The following is a 25,080-nucleotide window of genomic DNA, read 5'->3' as shown; positions in this document are numbered from 1 at the left end:
GCTCTAAATTGAATTCTACTCATCCCAGTTCTGAGACTTCCAGAAGTGTAGAAGACACATAATTTCATATATTATCAAAAACACAACCTAATTACAAAAGTGGTCATCTTCTCAAACTTTAATAAAAATAGATGCCACCTGAGGGCACTTTGTTAAAAACAGAAACTTGGGGTCTATTCTCAGAATTTCTGATTCAGATTAGGAATAGTGTCCAGGAATCTGAATTTTGACAGACATCCTCTAGTGATTCTAATGTAGATGCTACTTGGGGCATACTGAGAGGGGCACTTTTTAAGATCATTTAGTGAGATGCCTACTTACCTGAAGGCTTTTGAGCTTTCAAATTCCATGTAAGAGAAGAGAGAACTGGAATAAAGAGAAAAAAGAAATTGTTTCAGATTCTGAAAGAGTTCTATCCTATGTTAACCACTGGTGCAATAGATGATTTGGTTGCACATGTATAGTCTCCTATTTTAAAAGTGATTCACAAAAAATGGAAGCAGCCAAGATGCCAATAGAAGAATGGATAAACAAATAAATTGTGTATATACCCATACACATGAATATTATTCATTGAAGAATGAAATGAACTAACAAACCAAGAAGAGTCATGGAAGAACCTTATATAAACATTGCTAAGTGAAAAAAGCTAGTGAGATAAGGCTACATATTATATAATTCAAATTATGAAAGTTTGGAAAAGGCAAAACTACAGACACAGAAAAAATATCAGTGGTTGCCAGAGGAAAGGGGAGAAAGGAATGGATGAACAAGTAGAAGACAGGTAATTTTTAGCGATGTGATATTATTCTATAAGATACCGTAATAGTGGTTACATGACATTATGCATTTGAAAAAACTCATAGAACTGTAAAACACTCCCATAAACTATGGACTTTAAATAATAAAAATATATCAATATTGGTTCACCAATGGTAAAAAATGTACCAGACCAATATAAAATGTTAACAATAGAGGAAACTGTGGCAGAAGTAGGGGAGGGGAAAAGAAGACAACTCTTTATTCTCTGCTCAATTTTTCTGTAAATATAAAAACCGTTCTAACTAAAAAATCTATTAGTTTTTAAAAATTAAGGAAAAATATAAAACAAGAAACAAATACAAAAAAAATAGTAATTCTTTGACAAGCCCATTGGAGTTTTTCAAGGAATATTTATAACTTACAAGGAAAGGAATATATAACTAACAGTAAGCATTTTTTTCTTTTATATTTGCTTTTTTTTTCATTGAAAATGTCAGGGTAGATTTAGTAAATACCTTATTTCTTTAACTATTCATTTTGACCAAACTTCATGTTCTATTGAATTGCCTAAATCTAATATTAATGCCTCCATCTTCTCAACTGATTTATCAGACCACTTCAGCACATACATAGACATGTTCTAATACTCCTTCAATAAATCTATTTACATTCTTTCTGAATTCCTTTATTTCGGATTCATACGATTTATTTATCCCAATCTACACTTGTACATCTGCTATTTATATTTTATACTAGTTTCTTCATAAATATTTAAAAAGGTGCTTTTAAGATACAAAAGCAAAAATTGACCTTGATATTTCCTCCACCTTTATGGTTCCAATACAGAAATTATAAAGAACATATATCCCATGAAATCAAACTGATGCACTTGGAATAATTCTTATCATATTCAGAAATGTGAATTTATTTACACTTAAAGCCTAGATAATTCTTTCATTGTAAGTGGGTTCTTATTAATATGTTCTCAAGTTTTAGGCAAGTTTACATTTTTGATGTGTTGTATCTGGTTGACAAGCAATTAAGAGAATCATTGCTTTAAACAAAATAAGCCAGAATTACTAATTGGTCCATATTTAGGTTTTTCCTTCTTTTTAGTAAACATTAAATTACTTATATTAAAATGAAATTATATAAAGAAAAATTGAGAATCATCTAAGATGGCTACAACTATTTAAACATTTATTTGATTAACTTCTTTTTAAACAATATATTTCTGCATTTAAACAAGCATAATTTGTAAGATTCTTATTTGTCAAATTAGTTTCCTTTCTTTTCTCCTGGCATATCTAAATTATAGTATGGTAGATGGAAATATAAATCACCATTATGAACCTGGATGCTCTTGAGGAATATTGATATTAATCTTAAAACATGAATAGGACTTGAGAATTTATGATAATAAAATTAAATGTGAAAAAATCAATATCACAGCATTTTAAACAGGTGTTCTCAGTTTCTCTGTGAGAGTATATTAAAGAAAGAAAAGAAAAACAATCTTGCTATTTGTATTTTCAGTATATACTACAACTGCAAATGCAAAGATTTTAATGTTTGCTATGCCTTCTTTTGTTGCTGGATGAACATGAAGTATAGTTTACTAAAGAATTTAAATAGTGATGAGTCATATCTCTGTCACTGGTTAAGGCTTTCTTTTTCCAAACCTATAGCACTTCTTTCAAATTGTCAGTTCAGCTGTTCATTGGTTGATTGATTCATTTATTCATTCAGTAAGTATGTACCATACCAAGCACTCCAAAGAGCTCATGGGGGCCAAGGCAATTGCAATAAAGCATTTGTCCTATGATAGCAATTTACATAACTGGTAATGAGACGGTGCATCTAATAAGGCCTAGACACTAATCAAAAAAAAATTTCCTTTGAGCCATTAAAAATTTCAGAAATATCTAAACTTCATGAATCAAGCCACTTCCATTTTTCTTTCATCCTTCTTTTTCCCCCATAAAAGTCAGGTGGTCTGTTAAGGTGATAACATTGTGTTGTAATTACAGTTTGATTAATAACTAATTAGTCTTTGGGAAAATAAAAATTCCATGCCTGATGTCTGTCATTTATTAAAAGAAGAATAAACAAAGAAAAAAAGAGGTGGTGGAGGGAAACAAAAAAAGTTAGTTTTATTTACATCGAGTTAGTCTACCAACCAGAATTGGTACTAACTCAATTAGATAAAGTTTTCTATCCATTTTATACTTTAGCTGTAGGAATAGCCTGGCTCCCTTCACAGCTGAAATTTCATAGTATATATAATCTTGAATAATCAATATAAATTAAAAGGAGTATTATGATTAAATTAGTATAAAGCTTTTGGAGGTACAAAAACTCAACTTCTACTCATAGCCTCATTAATGGATCAATACTTTTGATTGGGTGAATCAATAAAAAGTCATGTAGGGCCACACAGCTTTCTGATTTCTTGCTGCAGGGGCTATTGTCTCTGAAGCCAATAATTAGGGGATTTGTTATAGCAAGTCATGTTTAAGTCCATTCTTACTGCCAGGAAGACTTTGGATAATAAACCCAAGTTAAGTGCTTCCAATTTTATAGTCAACAAATGGCATAGATTTTTATTTTATTGGCATCCAAATAACATACCTTTTTCTCCCAATATTCAAATTTAATAATCTAAGGATATATATTTTAAAAAATTATTTTCAGTTAAAATATGTGAAATAGGTACATTTGTTTTTGTTACAATTTTACTCCCCTTCTTTACTGTGGCTTATCAAGAGATTATAATTGTGTGAATTTCAAGATAATTTGTTTTCACGCATGTAAAGCATTTTTAGAAGTTATCACTTCATTTGAAATAAGTGTGTATTGTACTTTCCTAGTCTGGTAATATGTAGAGTGACTGCCTCTACTACTATTGCCTTTATCTCCCCTGAAAAGTTGTATAGTTGTATTTCTACTTCAGGACCTCCGAAGAGTCTTTACCAACTCCGTAAACTATTTTGACTGCTTTCTCCTTGTTGTTCTCATTGTATCTAGTACATTGCTTTGTTTCTTGAACCTGTAATTGTGGTCACTTGAGCCTCATACTAATGGATAAAGATATGAATTAAATTTAGCTCAGCTAAAAACCTTAAAAAACTGTCATCAATACTGGAGAGGCTCATTCTGAATTATAGACTGGTAGAAATTGCATACCAAAGGTATTAGAAGCACCTCCATCCTGGAGAAGGATCCCCACTTTTCTCACAGTACTAACCTTATCATTTAAGATCACCACCACGTGATATTTAAAGTACATGATGCAAAGGAACTTCTAACTTAGGTGTCTCTGATGCCTAGGTTTATTCAGTCATGACAGAATACACTGGATTTAATTTCTAAGCCTTGAGTCTAATTATTTTAGTTGGTTTACTATGTGATATCATTTCCTAACTGCTGCCCAGAGTTTCCTCAGTTAAAATCTAGGTCTGATTACACAAAGAGTTACCTAAAACTGTTTCCATATTTTCCCACTTCCTATACGCAGCCAGGGTGAAAATGATGGAGCCTGTGGTGAAGGGATACCAGGCATTTGGAATCTGTGAGGGCCTTAGGTATATCAGAATAAGAGATGACTACATGTAATCACATTAGGGTTTAACAAATTAAATCCTAATCATCCATCATCATCTTTCTGGAACTTTCATTTCCCTTGATACTGAAAGGCATCCATTTACTTTATCTATATAATAGTTAACTTATTAACGATAACAACAGTTACCTGTGGATCCTCTAAAGACCACACTTCCTCTCTTTGAACTATTCCATAATACTCATTTCTTCTAGAGAGTCTGGATATGTATTAATCCACAAAATCACCTTGAGATATGTCAGGGCTGCATTCTTTAATGTTATTAGGTTGGCTGCTATACGTGTTCCTTTTTGATGACCGAACATTTATATTTAACAATTATGTACTACAATAATACATGTGTGTGCGTATATTATATATACATACATATGTATATATTATATACACATACACACATATATACATATAGACAATATATCTGATTATCATATCTGTATTTCAAAAGCAGCAAGAAAATAACCTGATAACATGTAAGTGCTACTCTAAGTTAAGCCTGTATGAATGCAGCACTTACTTCTATTAAAGCACTTGTTAAGGAAGACGGAATTAATGCCTTTTTCTCTCCTGTTAGTTTGTGAGCAATTTAGGAGCAGAAATTATGCCTTATTCATTTTTTGCATTCCCAAAAGCCTAGCATAGTACCTGACAGATACATATGTAGACTTAATTGTTTTTGATTGGATTGAACTAAACTGAACCAAACTGAACTGGACTGAACCAACTGAGTTGAGTAGAATCAATCCCTTCAGTAAGGAAATATTGCTAAGGTCTTGAAAAGAGGTAAAGTGAATATAGATAAAGGCATTGCCAATTCTGCAGACAAAATACTGCGGCATTTTGAAATTCCATGCAAGGATAATCCAAACAAATTTTAATTTCTTTATTTTCCTCATCTTCCATTTAAAAAATGTACCTATATCATAAGAGGCTTTTGCATTACTTTGCATTACTAGCATTAGTCATTTATACAAAGTATTGATAGTCTAGCAATAATTTAGAAATCAGATTTTCAGGAAGCTTTGAAAAACTATAATTACTGGGACCTATTCATAATCAACTAAATCAGAATCTGTTTGGGTTAGGGCCTTGAATTAGGAAGAAGCAAAACAAAACTCCAAAAGTGATTTGGACAAAAGTGATTTTTCTGTAAGTGTAAGGTAGGATTCTTGCCTGTAAAAAATTTAAAACCCAATTTGAAATTGGAAAATATAATTTACTCTGCAAAGTAGCTTTTGATGAGTGTCAAAAGAATGGTGCAAAAACCATATGCTATATGTTAAGTAGAGGAAAGGGTTATATTGGGCCGGCTACAGAAGGATCTTTGAATATACTAGACCTGAAATAGGTCTTGCTACTTGTGAAGTTTTTAAAGCCTTAGAGGGGACTGAAATAACTATTTTATCTTGAGCATATGATAAATTGATAGCTTGGACACTACTTAAATCATTATAGCACTTCAGAGGATTCAGACAAATTATTAAGATAATGTTCATTAAAATCCCTATCATTGCTCTACACAGTAAAACAAATTAAACAAAACTAATGGGACCAAAGTAATTTAAACTTCATCTTGAATCTTTTTTTGAGATTAACAATTGATGAGATTAAGTTAGGCAAAGTCATAAATAACAAATGACAGAGAAATTACATAAAGTGGCAGCAATGGTGGAGAATATGAACAGAGAAGATAGCAAGCATTTCAAAAGGAAAAAAGTCAAACCAAGAGAGCTTAGAAAAACTAAAAAAACATACTTATTGGAGGAGAGATGCACCTGGGAAGTAGCAAGAGCCAGTGTCCTATCAGTGTGAGGAAGATGCAAATTACATATAAATTAGGCAAGAAACACACTGAGGAAAGTTAGTGGTTTAAACAGAGGTATCATTTTATAAACAGAATCATAAAAATTTTTATTTTGTCTGTTAAGATTACATTTGTAATGTAACATTCAATGCTGGACACCTCATTAGGATAATGAAAAAAAGAAAGATCAAAGAAAGAAAACTTTTCTTAGAAATGCAGAAATAGAATATAAAATATATTTGTCCTGGCTAAAGAGAATAATTGCACATATTCCCTAAATGCTCCTTTAATAATCCCAATAAAAATTCCCAGATATCATAATTTAATGGGCAGCACATTCTCACCCATTTAAAAGTTTTTTTGTTTTTTTGTTTTTTAAATTTCAATTGGCAAAAGGCTTTCTAGTGAGTTTTAGCAAAATATTTAAGACTCACTTTGCCCAGTGGCTCTTGATGTTCATATGTCTTGACTTTTGGTTTAGTGCAGGTCACAGCGAGTTATTGGTAGAGCTGAGAACTGCGTTAAAATGCTGTTCAATTTTTTTTTACTTTGCTCTATGTTGAGTTTTATGCTTAACTAGAAAAGTATATTGTTTTTATTTACTGGAAAACTTTGAAGATTGTTTTATTGCTTTAGCTAATGTCTGACTATGGGATATAAAATAAACATTTATGTAAGTATTTTGGTTGTTACTGATGTTACTTTTCTACTAAGAGCCATGAAAGAAAAGGTTTATGTAGCATAACTGACTATGTAAACACATCTTTTTGCTCTTTAAATCAAATTGATATAATAATATTGTATGTGGTGTCATTTCTATATCAATAAACAAACCACCTGCATACTGAATTTTTAGTTCAGCACAGATGATGATAAAGTCTTATAAGACAAAAAGTAGCTATTCATGTCTAAACAAAAACATTTTCCAGAAATATGTGTATAAAAAGAATAGAACATATAGAATTAAATGCTGAAGTTCTGAAATCAATCTAACTTTTTAATTATTATACATATGAATTTTTAGAGACCAAAGCAAATTATTTAAAAAACATCTTTGCAAAATTGAACTTTCTTCGTTATCAAATACTAGACATAATTGCTGAAACCTCCTTATTGTAGATTTCTGATATTTCAGAGACTACTGGGAAGTAGCTATATTTTGCTCTTAGTAATTCTAAAATACACTTGGAATCAAATTCAACCCCAAATATGGTTAGCACTGGACACCTGTTATTCCCTGATTCCTTTCTAAAACAAACTTATTAGGAGTCCCTGCTATGATGATGGTGCATTTTGTGCACTTCTTGGAATAAATAATGTACAAGAATCATTCAAATGCATATTCAGTGGGAAGCCATCTGGCTCCATGTGAATTTATGAATATTTTAGCTTGCTCAGCTAGTCAAAAGTAAAAATTTGCACTTAGGATTATCATGTAGATTTATGACAGTATTATAAAAAAAATTGCTTCTATAAATCAATGATTGACACATCTACTAAAGCATAGATTTTTTCATCATGGATTGAGTCCACTTAAATTATGTACAATATTGCTTATTTGGGAAGTCATCATGATTCAACTTGAATGAGAACATGCAATGTTTTATTCAAATAGTTACAATATTTGGGTTGGACTTTATAGGTTACTGTAGTGGACAATGTGATGTGGCGCCCAGATATTTCTTCAATGAAGGGCTTATTACCTCATCTACTGGGAATGCTGTCAGTCAAGAGCTTTCAGCTGGCAACCCATTCACAAACTGCCTCAGCACAGAGAGCGATCTTGCTGAAGATACTCCTTCCAAAGGTGCCCATGTCCAATGATGACTGATGTGTAGTATAAATCTTGGCCACGCAGGTCAAACTCAAGACAGCAGTGAAGTGCCATTTGAGCAACAGAAGTCCTCCTGGAGACTGCCATTCGGCCTGCACCGCAGCTCGACTTCTTTCTGCTGAACTCTGCTTCTGTCCCCTTCCTTACACAATTATTAGTCTCAGGGGCACTCCTTAAAAAATATACTGCAGTTTAAACTCCATCTCAAGTTGTACTTCCCAGGAAACTGAACCTGTAGCCATTATCTAACCCTACTACATACCTAAAATAAGAACTTCTTGGGAAAACTCTTGGTAAATGTCTTCCAGTCACTTTGTATTAACACTCCTGGTATTAGGAAGCTTATTATCTCATAAAGCAACCCACTCTATTACCGGACAAAGTTATTTCTAATATCGTAAAAAGATTTTCTTCCTTGCAACATTTGGGACCATATATTACTAATTTCATCATCTACTGATTTAATTATTGATGAATTAAATGACCTTATGATACATGGTCACAATTAATGATAGAATTATATTTTTAACATTTTAAAGAATACTTTGGAATTAGAAATATAGACTTAAGAGCTGATAGTACGTTGATGTATGAGAACACATGATATTCCAAAAGAGATATGTAGATAAAGAAACCCAAATCCGAAGACCTTTAACGTTCCAGTGATATGAGGTAAGAATGATGGTGAGGAACAAGGTAAGGAGACTTGAAAAGAATGACGAATAAGTTAGGAAAAGAACCAGGAGTATGGGGTTTCTTCAACCTAAATGAAAAATGCATAGAAGGAATGATCAGAGTATCAGGATTCCTTTTTCCTCACAACCTCTCCACCACTTGTTACTTGTCTCGTTGACAATAGCCATTCTAACAGCTGTAAGGTGGTATCTCATTGTGGTTTTGATTTATATTTCCCTAATAGCTAGTGAAATTGAGCATATTTTCATATGTCTGTTGATCATTTATATGTCTTCTTCGGTCTGTTCAGGTCCTCTGCCCATTTTTTGATTGGATTATTTGTTTTTTCTTGTTGTTTTGAGTTACATGAGTTCTTTATGTATTTTGGATATAGGTCCTTATCAGAGGCACTGTTTGCAAATATCTTCTCTCATTCAGATGGTCGCCTCTTTGTTTTGTTGATGGTCTCTTTTGCTATGTAGAAGCTTTTCGGTTTGATATAGTCTCATTCATTTATTTTTGCTTTTACTTCCCTTGCCTTTGATGTCAAATTCATAAAATTCTCTCTAAAACCAAGCTCCATCAGCTGAGCACCTGTTTTCTTCTATGCGATTTATTGCTTCATGTCTTATATTTAGATCTTTAATTTATTTTGAGTTAATTTTGATGTGTGGTGACAGATAGCAGTCTAGTTTCATTCTTTTGCATGTGGCTTTCCAATTTTCTCAATACCATTTATTGAAGAAGCTTTCTCTTCTCCATTGTATGTTTTTGGCTCCTTTGTTGAAGATTATTTGCCCATATGTATGTAGGTTTATTCTTGGGCTCTCAATTCTGTTCCATTTGTCTCTGTATGTCTATTTTTCTGCCAATACCATAAATATAAAATTGGTAGAGCCACTATGGAGGTTCCTTAAAAAATTAAAAATAGAATTACCATAAGACCCAGCAATCCCTCTCCTGGGTCTCTACCCCCAAAATTTGAAAATATTTATCCATAAAGATACATGCACCCCAATGTTCACTGCAGTATTATTCATGGTGACCAAAACATGAAAACAACTGAAGTGCTTTCCATAGATGATTGGAAAAAGAAGATGTGGTATATATGTAAAATGGAATATTAGCCATAATAAAAGATGAAACACTGCCATTTGTGACAACATGGAAGGATCTTGAGATTGTCATGCTAAGTGAAGTAAGTCAGACAGAAAAAGTTGAGAATCATATGATTTCACTTATATGTGAGATATAAAACTGAAGGCAAAAAATGAACAAGATGAACAAAAACTCATAGACACAGACAACTGTTTAGTGGCTACCAAAGGGAAAGGGAGAAGGGGAAGGTAGATAAGGGTAAAGGGGGTGATGGAAAGAGATTTGACTTTGGGTGGTGAATGCACATTACAATATACACTGAATTGTACACCTAAAACCTATGTAATTTATTAACCAATGTCACCCCCATAAATTTAATAAGAAATAAAATTTACAAAAAATAAGAGATAATCACACACACACAAAAAAAGAGTGACAACTGCTGCTGAAAGAAAATTAAGATGAGAACTAGAAAGAGTACTGGATTTATCAAAAAGAAGAGCACTGGGACTCCTGAGAAGCACAAGTTCAGTGGAGTGGGTGCTGGGGTGCTGGGTAAAGCCTAAATGAACTTGGTTAAAGAGTGAATGGGAGGAAAGGCACTGGAGAATAAAAGTCCAGGCAATATATATTCTCAAGGAATTCATGAATAGTTGGAAGACATTTGAACATCCATGGATGGGGCTTAGAATGGAGGTTGAGCTAATGCTGCTTATATCTAAGGGGAAGCGAAATTCCAGTTGACTTTTCATTACATATACTAAATATGGAAAAGGTATTAAAAAGATGTGTGGTGAAGATACTGCAGACTATTACCGAGTAAAACGTCATAGAAAAAGCAGTGTGGAATGTTAGAAAGTAGGAATCATCACCATAAAAGGCAGTCTTCATGGGAGCGAAATGAGATCTAAACAGAGATCAAATCAGTGAAGCGAGGTTGAGATGGCCACAATATCCCTTTTTCCCTCAATGCCCAATACAACTCAATGCCAGTCTGTTAAAGTATCTTTCCTTTGCAGTCTTTCTGCAAATTTGCTTTCATGCACAATTATAAAAATAAGATGATTGTTATTACTACACACAAAAAGGTGTTATATTGCATTAACTTGGGTAACAGCCAATGGTTGCTTGAGTAAGGGTTGAGAGAAGTGGATGGATTATGGTTATGTTTTCAATGTGTATACTGCACTTACTGAAGAACTGAATAAAAAGGATGATTAAAAAGTATGTGAGGCTTCAGGGATAACTTCTAGGTTTTTGCCTTGAGCAATTTGGTGAATCACTGGGATTTTTATCTAGGTGGAAAATTTCTTCAGGATTTATAGAGAGAAGATGAGCTCTCCAAATAGAGATTCCTATAGAATTTTTTTTTTTTTTCCAGAAAGGGGGAGGTATGAAGCAGGCAGGTATATATGCAAATCTAAAATCCAGTGATGACTATAGTATGATGGCTAGTAAAAACAACTTTAAAACCATCGTAAAAAAAAAAAAAAAAATTGGACTGCATCCTGATATAATATGGCTAAAAGAAGTTTTGTTTTTGCTATTTATTTATCTTTTGGGAAATTATAGCTTGTTTGTAGTCTAGAGGTATGGGGAGAGACAGACTGCAGATACCAGAAACATGAATAACATTAGCTGTTATAACAAGTAAAAAAAAGAATTTCTCTAAACCTCTATACTTTCTCCCTCTGTTCTCATAGGCTAGTTTTCACACAAACCTTTTGATTTGACTGGATAATGGTTAATTAGAAACTCTATCGATTTTAACCAATTACAATGAGTGATGATCTTTCTTATTAAATTTCATTAAAAATTGATTCCAGTGATATATAAGTAGTGAATTTTATAAGTTAATTTATGACCTTGTTGGTGTGCCTATACATTTAAAATCTGCACCTGGACTACTTGTTATGATCATAATTATTTCTCTGTGTAGTAAAAGTTTTCTAATTTTAGATTTTATTAAAATGTTGAAAACCTCTCTGAAGAACAGCATATTGGTGAATATAATTTACTTTCTCAAACCCCAAGGCTAAAAATAATAGGAAAGAAACCAATCATGTAAAACTTCATTGAGTAGTACATTTCTCAACTTGCAAATCAGAGGAACACTTGATTTCCAGAATTGTGTTTTGAAAGATTTTTGCCTCAAGACGTAAATGCTTTAATTCTTTTCTGGGCAATGTGATACTCTCTTACAATGAAAACTAATTTGAACTATCTGAACAGTTCTGCAGAGAAAAGAATGGTTACTCGTTACATTATTTAGCCACTATGTTGGTTGTTAACAAAGATTTTAAGAGCTTTTATGGAGGCTTGATATTCAATAAGCAGATCTGTAACACACCGTAGAACAGTGCCCAAATAATATAGATATTAGAGTTTAGATTGTTTCAGTGATGCATTGAAGCACAATTAGAGGAATATAATTATGGCAGAGAGAGCTGGGAAATGACAGTACCAGATGGATTACACCAGTCTGCAGCAATCAGAGACAAATTACTCCATTTGAATGGTTGAATTTTACACTCTGGAAGGCTACTAGATTCTTGCAGCCAGAGTCTTCAAAAGATAGACTATTTGTCCAAGGAGCCTAGAAGTAAACATTAAATCTGTTAGTTTCAATCATTTACTTGCATGACAATAATGCCTTTGGGATGAACATCTTTAGACACAATGTCAGTAATCAAACTGCTTTACAGGTGGATGATAACAGTGACTAATTCACAGGCATCTTCTCCCTTCACCTTTTGCAAATATCAGTGCCTTAGGGAATCAGCAGCTTCTCTTACCCCTTTATTCCAATTTTTAACCTGAAGCAAAATTGTGTTCTAGACTATAGCCAAACTGACAAGTTTGAATGATGTGGCAAATTTGGTTTGTTGTGGCTCAGGTAGATAGCTCTGCCAGGGACAGGAGAGACTGGTGTAATTTCCCCTCAGAATATGTAAAAAAGATCTCATCAGAAATTTCTGTGAAAATAGACAAATTAGTATATCATATGGAGCTTAGCACATTGATATCGGAAGAAAGGAGAATGTGCAATAACCTCTGACAAAGTTCAATACAAGGAATATTAACAATAGTTTCACAAAGTATAAACAATAAAAGTTGTGTTACTCAACCTCAGTAGGAATTGGCTTTGTCCAAAGAAAATTTTTAGAAGTGTAAAAGATTAAGTTAAACTCAGCAGCTAATGGTTACTTCAATTATTTCTATTGCACTAATGGAATTTAAAACAGTACCTTTCAAGTAAATTAAAAAAGGACTTTTCCTTAAAAATTAGGCCTTTTTCCTATTCTCATTTTTTTTAAAATTTATTTTTATTATGGTGACACTGGTTTACAAAATCCAGTGTTTCAGGTATACAATTCAATAGTAAGGCATATATATACTGCATTGTGTTCACCGCCCACAGGTTTGTCACCACATATTTGACCACTTTTGCCCCATCTATCTCCTCGTTCTCCGCTCACTCCCTACCTTCTGGTACTAACTGGTCTGCCGTTCATGTCCATGAGTCTCTATTTGTTTGTTGCTTTTAGGTTTATATCCCACATATAAGTGATATCATGTGGTTTTCAACTTTTGCTCTCTAGCTTATTTCGCTTAGCATGTTTATCTCGAGGTCTATCCATGTTGTCACAAATGGCAATAATTCATCTCTTCTTATGGCTGAGTAATATGCCATTGTATATATGTACCACAGCTTCTTTATTAATCTATTGTAGGACACTTCAGTTGCTTCCATATCCTGGCTACTGAATGCTGCTATGAAAATTAGGTCTTGACATAGATTTGTGTTTCATTTAACTAAACTAAAAGTAATACCTGAAAATCTTTTAGACAATTTTGAGCAAGGTTTTTTATATATATATCATATATATAAGCTATATGATATATAAATAAAATATATAGCTTTTCTACCTTAATTCTACTAGACTACATCGAAGTGTCTAATTTCTAGACCTCCTAGTTGCTCAAGTTCAGAGGACATGATGGTATATGTGAATGACACCCCTGATTTTGTGTAGTACATCAGTTATCAGCCATACACACATTTTGCAGCAGGCAAAGTTTTGAATTTGGCTCTACGCTGAATTTGGTAATATTTATATAATAGGAAACATTGCTTAGCACCAGAAGTTAAATGGATCAGCACAGGTTGTGGGAATTCTGGATTGATACCACTAAAATTTTGTGATTTTCAGCATGTCACTTGGATTTTTGAAGCTTTATTTCAACTTAGTATACATATTGATACACCTTTTTTATTTGTTTTGCTTAGTTTGGTGAATAAATACCAAATGTTGGATTTTTACCAAATATCAAATGCCCCTCTTGGTCATTGTTAATTATTAACTCATCAGTAAGTTTATGTAATATATGTACACATAGTAGCCATCCTTTACAAACATTTAGAGTATATAAGAGCTGTGATTTTATGAAAATAATAAATCTAGAGGAAATGTTTAATTTCTTACTTATACATGCACAGAATTATCACTTCAGTTGTTAGGAACACTGTTGATAGTACATAGATGGTACTACATACCAAGCAATGCATCTCAAGGCAAGAGGCACTGCCAAATTCTTTGTAACAGGTAATATTTCAAAGCAACTAGAATTCATCCATAGTGCAGAATTATGATTAAAATGGTGAACACCAATTTGTCAGAAACCTCCCAATGACTGAATAGAAGCCACCTTTTTCTAGAGAAATGTGAGTAAAACCTGTCAAATAGCATGAAAAAATTGCAGAACAGGTATCTGGCATCCACAGTTTGGAGGGAAATCCAGACAGTGGTGTGGTAGGGGCACTTAGGAAATACAACTTTACCACTATCTTTGATAACATAGAAAATGATACTAGGTTGAAACACATGGATATCAATAACTCTTTTGAGTTGAAAAGTGCTTCAGAAACGTTTGAATCTGAATGTAAAGTTTTAGGACAGTCTTGACTATATTTCAATACTCATTTTGTTCCTTTATATGTATGTGCAAGCAGGTGAAATGATGAAAATACATATTTAGGTGCATTTAAAATAGATCTCCAATAAATAAACATAAAAACTTCAAACAAAGAAAAAATTGAGTAGTTTTATTGGTAGTGTTTTCTCTTTTTTGGTAGAAAATAATTCTTAATAATTGATGGCACTTTATACAGCAAAATATAAAGATTATAGATTTATACTATTAAACACAGTATTGAACATTTAATAAATGATATATACATAATATGCTCTGAAAGCTGTGCAAGTAAATCAGTAAGTGCAAAACAACAGCTACCATATATCATTATTTTGTCCTTGTAGAGAATCTTGAAAAAAGAAGAAAAAATAAATATCATAATTGAAGTTTGCAGACAAAAGTCGCTTCTGGTTTACCAAATAATTATTTTCATACTGACATGTTACTATAAATAAAAGTGGCACAGACCAGTTCTTATTTCAATTTAATCATGTTAAAACACAAAACTCGGACAAAAGTTTTCTCTAATCATTAGACTTTGATATGAAGACATTTCACATATGTGCTTATACCAAAATAGGAACACATAACTTGGGATTCCAGCCAATTTTTATTTTCTTGAAGCTGTTTATCATCTGCGTATTTTCTGTCTTTGTTTTCTTCTGGCTCCTTCCTGCTGTCTACCTTTTGGCTATTTATCGCTTCTCAGCATCATCACCAGTGCACGAACAGAAAATAAGAAATGGAAAGTAATATTGGTCCATCTGGTAATTTAACAGTTCTGTTAAAGGGATTAATAAGAGAGGATGAAAGTGATGCTGAAAATGAACTTAAATGAGTTTTAGTGAATCTCAATTATTCCTACCATCTTCTCCACACAGATACTTGGGTTTTGTATTTATGTTTTACTAGGGATGGAAATTTAAGACACATTTTTAAGATATACAAACACATGTCCAATTATAAAAGATAAAATAACATATGTACCCTTTTTGTTTCATTCTGATCAATAAATGAGAATGATTTTCATCATTAATTTCAGTTGTTTCTTATCAATTAAGATAATCACAATATTTTAAGCATTGATTTAATCTGAATTTATCCACTATGAATTTGTTTCTGAAAAAGTATTTCTACATTATTCTTACAGTGTTCTGAAAACCCTATAGTTTGCCAGTTTTATTAGTCCATCAGAATTGGACTACTAAGTGTGAGGAAAAAACTGCCAATAAACACTTAAAACTTTGTTGGAACCAAAGCCTAAAATAAGATGGAAAAAATCTAAAGGTATGTTTAGAAAATTATTTTTAAAACTACTATAGTATTATTTGAACAAAACGATGCTCCATAAATCCATCTTTATTAAAAGAAAAAATTAAAATAGTGACAAATGTCCAAGAAGTCCCTTTTCTGAACTTACATCCTTGAAATCTTATTTTTAATTAAAAAAATGGTTTATCGGTAGTTATAATTGTTATGCTACAGCAATTAATATAATTTTCATTAATTCACTTTGATGAAACAAAGTCAACAGAAAACTGTATTTGCAATCCTGCCCAAACAAGAAAGGCAAAGTAAATAATATTTAAGATGTCTCTAAATCAGACTGTTTTCTATTCAAAGTAATTTCTAGAAAAATTTGTTCCCTATAAGTTATCATATCTTCTACATCTTTGTAGACAAGCATTTCTTCAACAGACAACAGCGTATAGTTACTCAGGCTGAACATTGACTTGTTTTGTACAGCATGTAACATCTTTAGGGATGTTGTAACTGAATCACTCAAAGAACAACAAACTGGGAAAATACGAGCATTCCATAAACTCAAACATGTCTTGTCTCCAGAGAACAGCTCCTCTGTAACTTTCAGATTCCAGATATCTAAGCATGACAGAAAACAGACTCCAAAGAACTGAAGTGACTTTATATTTGACAATGTTTTAACATTCTTTTTCAACTTGTCTTGCACTCCAAATGCCATAGTTGAATACTTTAAGTGTCCATTCATCTTTAAGCTTAAGGAACACATGAAGGAATATGCAGGCACAACAGCTGTTGTTATGACATAAGAACCACTAATAATGCAGTTTTCCCCAACTGAAACATTAGGCCCCAATCTGGAATACTCCACAACTGAGCCAGGTGACACAGAACATCTTGAATCCAGTATACTTTGAATAATACAGGATGTGTTACCAGAGCATTCCGGAATTGCTGGCAAGATGCTAAAAGCTACGGACTGTAAGCCAAGCTCTGATTTCAAACTGCTATCTGAAGTCAAGTGAAACAAATATTCTTCAGTTGTTCCAATGTGATAAAATTTGGAGTTATTAAGAACGACAACATTAAGTGATGTTCCTTTAAGAAGGTGAAATATTCTCTGCCTCATATCTACTAACTCTGATTCTTCTTTAGTGACATGTGATGTGTTTCTGGTATACTCCACAGTTGCTCCAGGTCCCAAAGCCTGCAGAAAGTCTCCATAGGCATCTATTTCACAGTTCAGTGTGCCTATGCTTTCATAAAAAGCAAGTAACTTTTTCGCTGACTTATGATCCATGTAAAATAGGCTGTCTGTGTAGACATACTCAGGGTCTAATTTAAGAGAGGTAGTGTCACTCTCAGCAAAGTTCTGTTGAGAAACATTTCCAGGTCTACACACAGCATCTAACTGATGCATCTTTTCTATGCTGGGCTTATGAAGAAAACGATGGCAACACCTGTATTCAAGGTCTCTATATTCTAAGCAATTAAAGGGTTCTAAGACAAATACTCCGTGTGTGGTACCTACAGTCAAACTAGAAGGATGAGCTAACGCAGTAAAGCCAGGCTTGTCAAACCTAATAAACTCAGATTTTCCAATACTATAAAGTTCAATATCATCTGCACAGGTAACAAGAATCCCAGGATTCATATGTGAGGGGAAATCAATGTACATGGCTAGTTTTAATTCTAACATCTGATAAATGGGGTTACCAAAAGGTAAAGCAGTGAAAATTTTCCCCAGAGCACTCGCATTTGGAAGGCGTTGACTGTAGCCACCTATAAAATTAAACAAAATAACTGTTTTTAAATATTTATATCATTGTTTACAAGATTTTAAAAACCCAGGGGCATCAGTTGCAACTCAAAATGTCTCTAAAGATATTTAATATGTACAGTGCATTACTGTAACTCAGGAAAGAATAATAAATTCCAGATTACAAATTCAAAGAACAAATCTGTAGCCATTTGACATATTGTAGTTTTAAAGATTCTAGATTAGGAAAGAATTCCAATATACTTTAGACTATGTGATTATTTTAAATCAACTGTATAACCAGTAAAGAGGACCACAGGCTAAAACATGACTTCATATCTACATTTTAAACAACAAATTTCAACCATATTTAAACTCCTACAATAAGAATCTATTCTATAGAGGGAAAAAAGTTACAAAAAACTAATATACCAATTCCAACATTACCTATCAAACAGTAATTTCCAGATACAGTATCTTTCTTTAAATTATTACATACACTTAAAGAAAGTAAAGCTGCATTTATTTAAAATACTTTTAAAATTTATACTTGTTTTTAATTTAAATAGGCTTTTCTCTCTCTGATGAGCCCTATGGTTTAATTCCTTGCAAAGTGTGTTCTAAGTACATTTAATAGCTTACATCATTTTTATGTTAAGTAATTACAGTGAGAGGCATTATTACAGAGTAGAAAGAGTCAGACAAAATTGGTTTCAAACTCTGGTTCAGCACTTTTCAGTTGTTTATCTTTGGATTCACTCCAAATCAGCAAATGTAAAATACTTGCATTATCATGTTTAATGAGATCAATAACATATGTAAAGCACCTGGCACATAGTACATTGTTCAACAAATGAGAGCTAATACTTTCTACTTTTTCCTTTTCCAAAGACTGGCCAATTGTAAAGTTTAACATTATAAGAATTACATATTCCTAACTATATATTTTACTGGTATTTTATTTTTACTAAATTGGTAATAAAATACTTGTTTTGAAATAAAATAATACAATTTGATTTTTTTAAAACTTTTTTTACTTTACTTTTTGTCAGCCTTAAAATCAGAACTGGGATGCTTTATTTGATATCATCTTTACAAAGAATCACTGTTCTTTATATGAATCATAAGATGGTAAGTGCCTCAGAAGCCCTGGTGCCAATCCATGACAATTTTCATCAGCCCCTAATTCACAGAGAAAAATAACAGAGGTTTTCATATAACCAAAATTTTCATATAACTAAATGTATTCAATTTTAAGAACTATCCCTTATTCTGAGATTCTCTACTTTTTGCTATAAAATGTCCTTCTTTGTGTGTAATTTTACCCTATGTATATTCTTGTCAACTCCATGTTTTGTTATTGCCTTTTTAAAAAACTCTTGAAGATTATAGACTTTGGCCACCAATAATCAAGTAAGAACTCATGATATAAGGCTTTGGCAAAAGTCTGGTAATCGCAGTGCTAAACCAGCCTCTCTCCTACACCACCAAGAAACTCTTCTAGAAGAATTAGTGAGAAATGTTCATATTTTGATGAGTTCTGCGTTAGGAAAGTAATTTTTTCTTTACATAACGAGAACAGCTATGAAAAAATTGATAATGTATGTGATCTATAATTTTAAGGACAATTTTGTGAAAAACATACTATTTACAAATTTAAAATATCAAGAAAGGCATGAAATATTTGCTTTCAAAGCAGAGTAACTTCAAAGGCGAGGGAAAAAATGGAGAAAAGTATACGCAAGAGAGAAAAATGTCCCTAAGATATCAAAGGTAAAATACTGAAAAGAAAATATAAATTCGTAAAGTATAACTTTACCAGAGTGAATTAATAGGATGGTAAAAGAATTCCATTTATCTCCATATAGCTTTTCCAAACATCGAAGGGCACATAGTGTTGATCCTCCATTTCCTTAAAAACAAAGTCAAAAAGCACAACTTATTTCATAGAAATCTACTAAAATTTTGTAATTCTGGTAAAGTTAGATGTTATAACTTTAAGGATATGGCTTTTGGCTATAATTAACTTGGCAGAGAGCAAAAATACAGACAAAAGAATAAAATAAATTTTATAGCAATTAAATAAACAATTAGTATGGAAACCCAGAGATCAACCCTCAGTAATAAATGATGAGCTAATTTCCTGAAAATAGAAGAAATAATAAAGTAAGCAATCTGCAACACTGGAATACTGTTAAGTATATGCACATTTACTTGGAGTTACAAATTGCAAAATCCATTTAAATAATTCTCCCATATAACAATCAAATGTACAAGTTAAATTTGATTCTAAAAAGTTTTTTAGCATCTGCTCTCCTAAAAAGTATCTTAAATGTAACTACCAGTTACTAGTTACTTTGGGCAAATTGTTTAACTTTCTGTGCCTCATATTCTCATCTATATAATGGGAATCAGAGAGTATTGACTGCACAGTTGTAAGGATTAAGACACTGGCTAATTATAGCAATGCCAGTGTCAGATATAGATACCATATCTCTGGTATTCAAGTGGCTTCAGCTTGAAGTATTACATGGAAAATGGCTTTCACAAAAAATAGCATGCATTTTTATTTGCAATGGAAGGTCAAAAGGCAAATTTTACTTAAATTGGATTTTTTAAGTAAATATAAATGATACTTAAGCCATTAGGCTGTGCTCTTTTGCATTCTGCACTGTGGTCCTAAGACGTTCGTTAAGTAGTATATATATTTTTTCTTCATTTGCTTTCTTCATGTACATCACTGAAAAAAGTTCAGAGTTTGGAGGATTATCACCATCTAAGTAAATTTTATCAAAACTAACAAATTTCTCTTTTAAATAACATGACATTCTTGACTTTTTCATAAGTTCACAATGTGTCAGAAAGATGCTATTAATTTTTTTAAAAAATTAGTGAATTTACATTAAAAAATTTAAAGTCTGTAAAGACTATGGTGGAAAGATATGCTAATTTATAAACTGTAAGCCACAGGAAAACTTTTCTTTGATTATTCTGCCTAGAACCTATGATATAAATCTGACCATAAATGCATACCAATTTTAGCTCCAGCAGGATCAACAAAAACATGATATTGAACTCCAAGAGGTAACTCCTTTTTTTTCAGCTTTTCTGACAATTGTAGCTTGTAAGCAAGTTCCTGTTTTTCATCAGCTGCTGTTATTGCAACAATATCCCAGAACTCTCCAGCTGCCACAGGTTTGCCTATATGAAAAAAAAAAAATCAAGGAAAATATAAGTATTGTCAGAATTCTGTTACAGGCCTACTTATTTGGAAAGATAAAAAAAAGAGGTAATATTATCATCTTCATAAATATATCTTCTGCTTTTCAGAATTAGGGGATATTTAGTGGCCAGTTAGTATGATTCAAGATAGTTCTAATGAAGATTGTTCAATAGGTCTACTTTTTTTCTCTTTTATATTACTTGCTCCTATGGTCTATATGTCAATTTATTTAGATATTCTGAAAGTTAACGTTTCTTCATTAAAAGTACTTTTTGACTTGCTAAAGATGACCTCAATTCTTAAAAAAGAGACAAAGGAATAAAAGAATCTCCAGCGTTGCAAATTAATTTCCATATATCAGAACCATTTAGTGTTTGTTGGCTAAGAAAGATTCAACTCAAGGATCCATTCCTACAATGTTGCTGTTTATAAACGTGGGTACTTTATTTTTATTACCTTAAAGTGAGCCATATGATTTTACAAAGGGATTTGGAATGTGACATAAAATTCTAGGGAACAAAAAAGCTCCCAGCTCCTGATGAATTCTTTCATTACAGAACTCTAAATATTACAACTTTGTAAAAGAATATTTTCTTTCCCTTCCTCCTGCCTTACTTAATTTATATACACATATACATATACATTTATATTTACATTTTACTAGAGACAAAGAAAGAAGCAAGCATAACGTAAAAAAAGAAAGTGACAGGAAAGAATAAAATATTCAAGAGTATTAGCTACGCCTGTGTCAGTGTCCTAGGCTCACAGGTGAGAAGCAGACAGGAAGTGATTGATAGTCCAGCAAATTTCTCGGCACATAAAGGACCCTCCCTATTGCCGGTGGAGAGCTGGGGTTTCTCCTTTGGTACCTCTCAGCTCTGAAAACCTCCGCAACTTTCGCTGGGTGGCTTCTCGCAGAGATACGCCTGGAGAAGAATTTGCAGCAGCCATAACGCCCCCCGCACCCCCACCTTTCACGCAGTCAGCGGAAAACTTCCAAGGGTACTGCCGTTCGGCACAGCACGCATGCGCCCTGGAATGTAACCGACCCTGGGTCCGGTTTCGCCTCTGTCCCGCCCCTTACGTGCGTCACGCACGTAACCACGCCCCCGAAGCTCTTTGGCCTGCCCAGGGAAAACCGTGATGAGGTGAGCCCAGAGCCTTGCCCTATTTCCCTAGCAACGGTCTGCGGAGCAGATGGTCACCTAGCGATTTGTCGGACTGTGTGGAGTCTGACCACTTGTTTCCAACTCATAAGGTCTTGCAGCTTGGTTGACCCGGTGAGTGGTTCATGTTGGGCGACAAAATTGCTAGAATTGATCCGCTAAGAAGACGAAACTACAACCTAGCTTCTAGCTTTCTATCGAAAGGTGGTTCTTTTCTGACTCGCCGTTTGTTTCAGCCAAGAGCAGTTACCGAGGACCGCCTGATTGTTAATTCCTCCCCTGATCGTCATCTGAAGGCTTCTGCCTCAACCCCAGATCCAGATACAGTCTGAACATTGTAAATCTTTATTTTCTTCAGGACCCTTAGGTTTGTGGCTTCTTTGCCTTTGCAAGTTCCTAGAGAGTGAGACTTTCCACCCCTCTCACTTTCGAGTTCACTTTATAGGTTTCTGGAAGTTGTATCTAATTCATTCTCTAAGCAGACCCTTAACATTCGTGATATTTTAGTTAATTTCTCTGTCATCCTTTTGTATATGTAGATCAATCAAGAACTTACAATAATATTCCTGGCAATAAGTCAATTTATTATATATGTTTTTGGTAGGTTAGCTCTATAAGTATTTCTCTTGTAAACTACCAAATTTATTGGTTTTATGGATGAATCAGTTCATCTTTACACATAAGAAAGTTATGAATCAGAGAGAATAGTGACTTAGTCAAGGTCTCACAATTATTAAGTAGTAGAGAGAAGATTTAATAAGATATTTCAATCCCCAATGCAGAAATCATTCTACCATACCATGTGATTTGATTTATTTTAGAGGCCTGTGTTCATTAAAGTCTTCATCAGAAACACAGGCAGTCAAGGCCCTACGAGCTCTTGCCACGAACTTAGTATTTTTTTCCTAAACACTTAACTTGACCCTGTTATTTTATTCTGTACTTACAGAGAAAGTGAGTAAAAAGGGAGATTACTCTTTCATAGTTTTATTGCTTAGGAGGTTATTTTGTTAATAAAAACAATACATTCTTATTAAGAACGTTAACGTTTAGAAAATTCAGAAGACTTGAGTGAGCAAAAGGGGAAGTAGCAAGAGAGAAAGTCAGAGAGGTGACAGATACCCAAAGATAGCATTTTGTTTTTACTGAGTGAAACAGTCATTGCAGGGTTTTGTTGTAACTTGCTTCATATTTAAAAAGATCACTCAGTAATGTGAAAATAGACTGTAATGGAGGATTGAGGGAGGGAGACTTGATTTTTGTTGGTTGGCTACTGTGGTAATACAGATAAGACTTGGTGAAAGCTTGGCAAGGATGCTAACAGTGGGGATGATGAAAAGTTGGTTAGATTCTGGATATATTTTGAAGGCACGATTAATCTACTAATGGAATGGCTGTGGAATGTGAGAGAGAAAGAGGAGTCAGGGTTGACTACCTGATAGATAGAATGGCCATCAATATAGATGGGAATGGCCATGGTTGGGGAATGTTGGTGGAGTAGTTGGGAGAGTTCAGAATTTTGTTTTGGACATGTAGAATAAACAAACGTATATGTGTGTGTATGCAGTGTATATGTTATAGAGGTGTGTGTGTATGTGTGTGTCTGTACATTATACTTATGAGTCTGGTGTTCACGAGAGAGGTCTGGGCTAGAGATATGATTTTGGGAGTTGTCAGCACATGGATGGAGCTAATTTTAAACTATGGAATTAGATGAGGTCCCAAGAAAAGAAAGGTCAGTAGAGACTATATGCTCAGGTACTATAAATACTAATGAGATAAAATAAACAATGAAAAATTAACCAAACAAGAAAATTTCAATAGTGATAAGAAATGTGAGGGAACTAAAACAAGGTGATGTAATAGAGTCTATCACATAGAGTATTAAATACAGTATTTTTTGAATCTGAGGAGAACCATAGAAATGGGTTTTATTTTTTTTTAATATGATTAAATTATGCACATGAAATGTGCTGGAAGTAAACATGCCACATTATCAGGTACAGTTTTTGTTTTTTCCTTTTCCATATTTCTAAAATTTTTACTCAATTTTTAACTGAAAAATGAAAAAAATATATTGTATAATATATGAGTAGGAGTAAATTTCCTTTGTGGTTGATTATGGGGGTAAAAAAAATCTAGGGATTTTATTTCAGTTTATATTTAATATAATCAAACAGTATGGTACGATTGTTTAAACAATCATAAGCTACAGTAACCAGAATGAAATATGCCAGTACAGCTAAGTAGTAAACCCATTATTCTGTGCAAGTAAAACACAATGGAAATGGTGTGTTTAATCTTAGAGTCGATATTTTAAAAGAGACAGACAAAATGAACTATAATAAATTGAAAAATGATATTCTGTGTAGGCATTTGGACACTTTTTTTTCCCGTGAGAGGATAATAGAGAATATCTAAAGTGCCATAAAGAAGAGATACATTTTTAAAAATTATTGAGGTATACTTTATATACCATTAATTTAACCTATTGTAAGTGAACACTAATAATTTTTTAGTAAATATACTGAGTTGTACAGCAATTACCACAATCCAGGTTGAGATCATTTCCATCACTCCAATAAGATGCCTTGTGCCCATTTACGGTTAATGTAAATTAGGTTGTTTTTATTACTCTAGGCATAACTGGAGTGTGGAAGTTGTAGAGAAGCACATTAAAATTGTTTTTCTTCACATTAAAGTTTTATTTTTCCTCCTTCATAAGAAAAAGCTGAAACCAAATGAAGACAGTCCTCGATTATGGACCAGTTGCTCATGGTGCATGCCTTGGTCAGTTCATGCTAGGGCTCTGATCTTTTCTATTACTTGTGCTTTGCTCTCTATTTAATCACTGTTCCTCCTCCTACTCTTCCTGAAATGTAAAGCAAAAATCTGTTTTCCTT

At 33.0% G+C, this 25,080-nt stretch overlaps 2 protein-coding genes across 4 annotated transcripts in view; one reads left to right on the top strand and one right to left on the bottom strand.

The window, feature by feature from the left end:
- Positions 1-15,237: 15,237 nt before the first annotated feature.
- Positions 15,238-22,042, bottom strand: FPGT (fucose-1-phosphate guanylyltransferase). Its single transcript, XM_006919325.3, has 4 exons — positions 21,881-22,042; positions 20,822-20,989; positions 19,608-19,700; positions 15,238-17,811 (listed from the first exon to the last, which is right to left on the bottom strand). Exons 1-4 carry the CDS (start codon positions 21,960-21,962, stop codon positions 16,355-16,357), a joined length of 1,800 nt encoding a protein of 599 aa, XP_006919387.1. The 5' UTR covers positions 21,963-22,042; the 3' UTR covers positions 15,238-16,354.
- A 58-nt stretch (positions 22,043-22,100) lies between these two features.
- LRRIQ3 (leucine rich repeats and IQ motif containing 3) overlaps positions 22,101-25,080 on the top strand; it is a 151,128-nt gene continuing 148,148 nt past the window's right edge. For 2 of the 3 annotated variants that reach the window (XM_025052119.1, XM_025052117.1), the window contains exon 1: positions 22,131-22,291. The gene's annotated coding sequence lies outside the window, so the exon portion shown is untranslated. Of the gene's footprint in view, positions 22,292-25,080 lie in introns of all 3 variants that reach the window. The other variant, XM_025052118.1, reaches the window with a different exon arrangement.

Source organism: Pteropus alecto, unplaced genomic scaffold (assembly GCF_000325575.1).
Source record: "Pteropus alecto unplaced genomic scaffold, ASM32557v1 scaffold25, whole genome shotgun sequence".
Lineage (NCBI taxonomy): Eukaryota > Metazoa > Chordata > Mammalia > Chiroptera > Pteropodidae > Pteropus > Pteropus alecto.
Note: the sequence above shows the minus strand (reverse complement) of the source record. Positions and strands in the feature narration are given on the sequence as shown.

What these genes read in the sequence shown, in the direction of transcription:
- FPGT (XM_006919325.3), bottom strand. Translation starts at nt 21,962, where the DNA reads ATGGCTGCTGCAAATTCTTCTCCAGGCGTATCTCTGCGAGAAGCCACC. An exon ending in GAGGTTTTCAGAGCTGAGAG is followed by an intron (nt 20,990 to 21,880) that starts GTACCAAAGGAG and finishes TTTTTCATATAG; the next exon opens with GCAAACCTGTGGCAGCTGGA. An exon ending in TCCTGCTGGAGCTAAAATTG is followed by an intron (nt 19,701 to 20,821) that starts GTATGCATTTAT and finishes TTTGTTTTTAAG; the next exon opens with GAAATGGAGGATCAACACTA.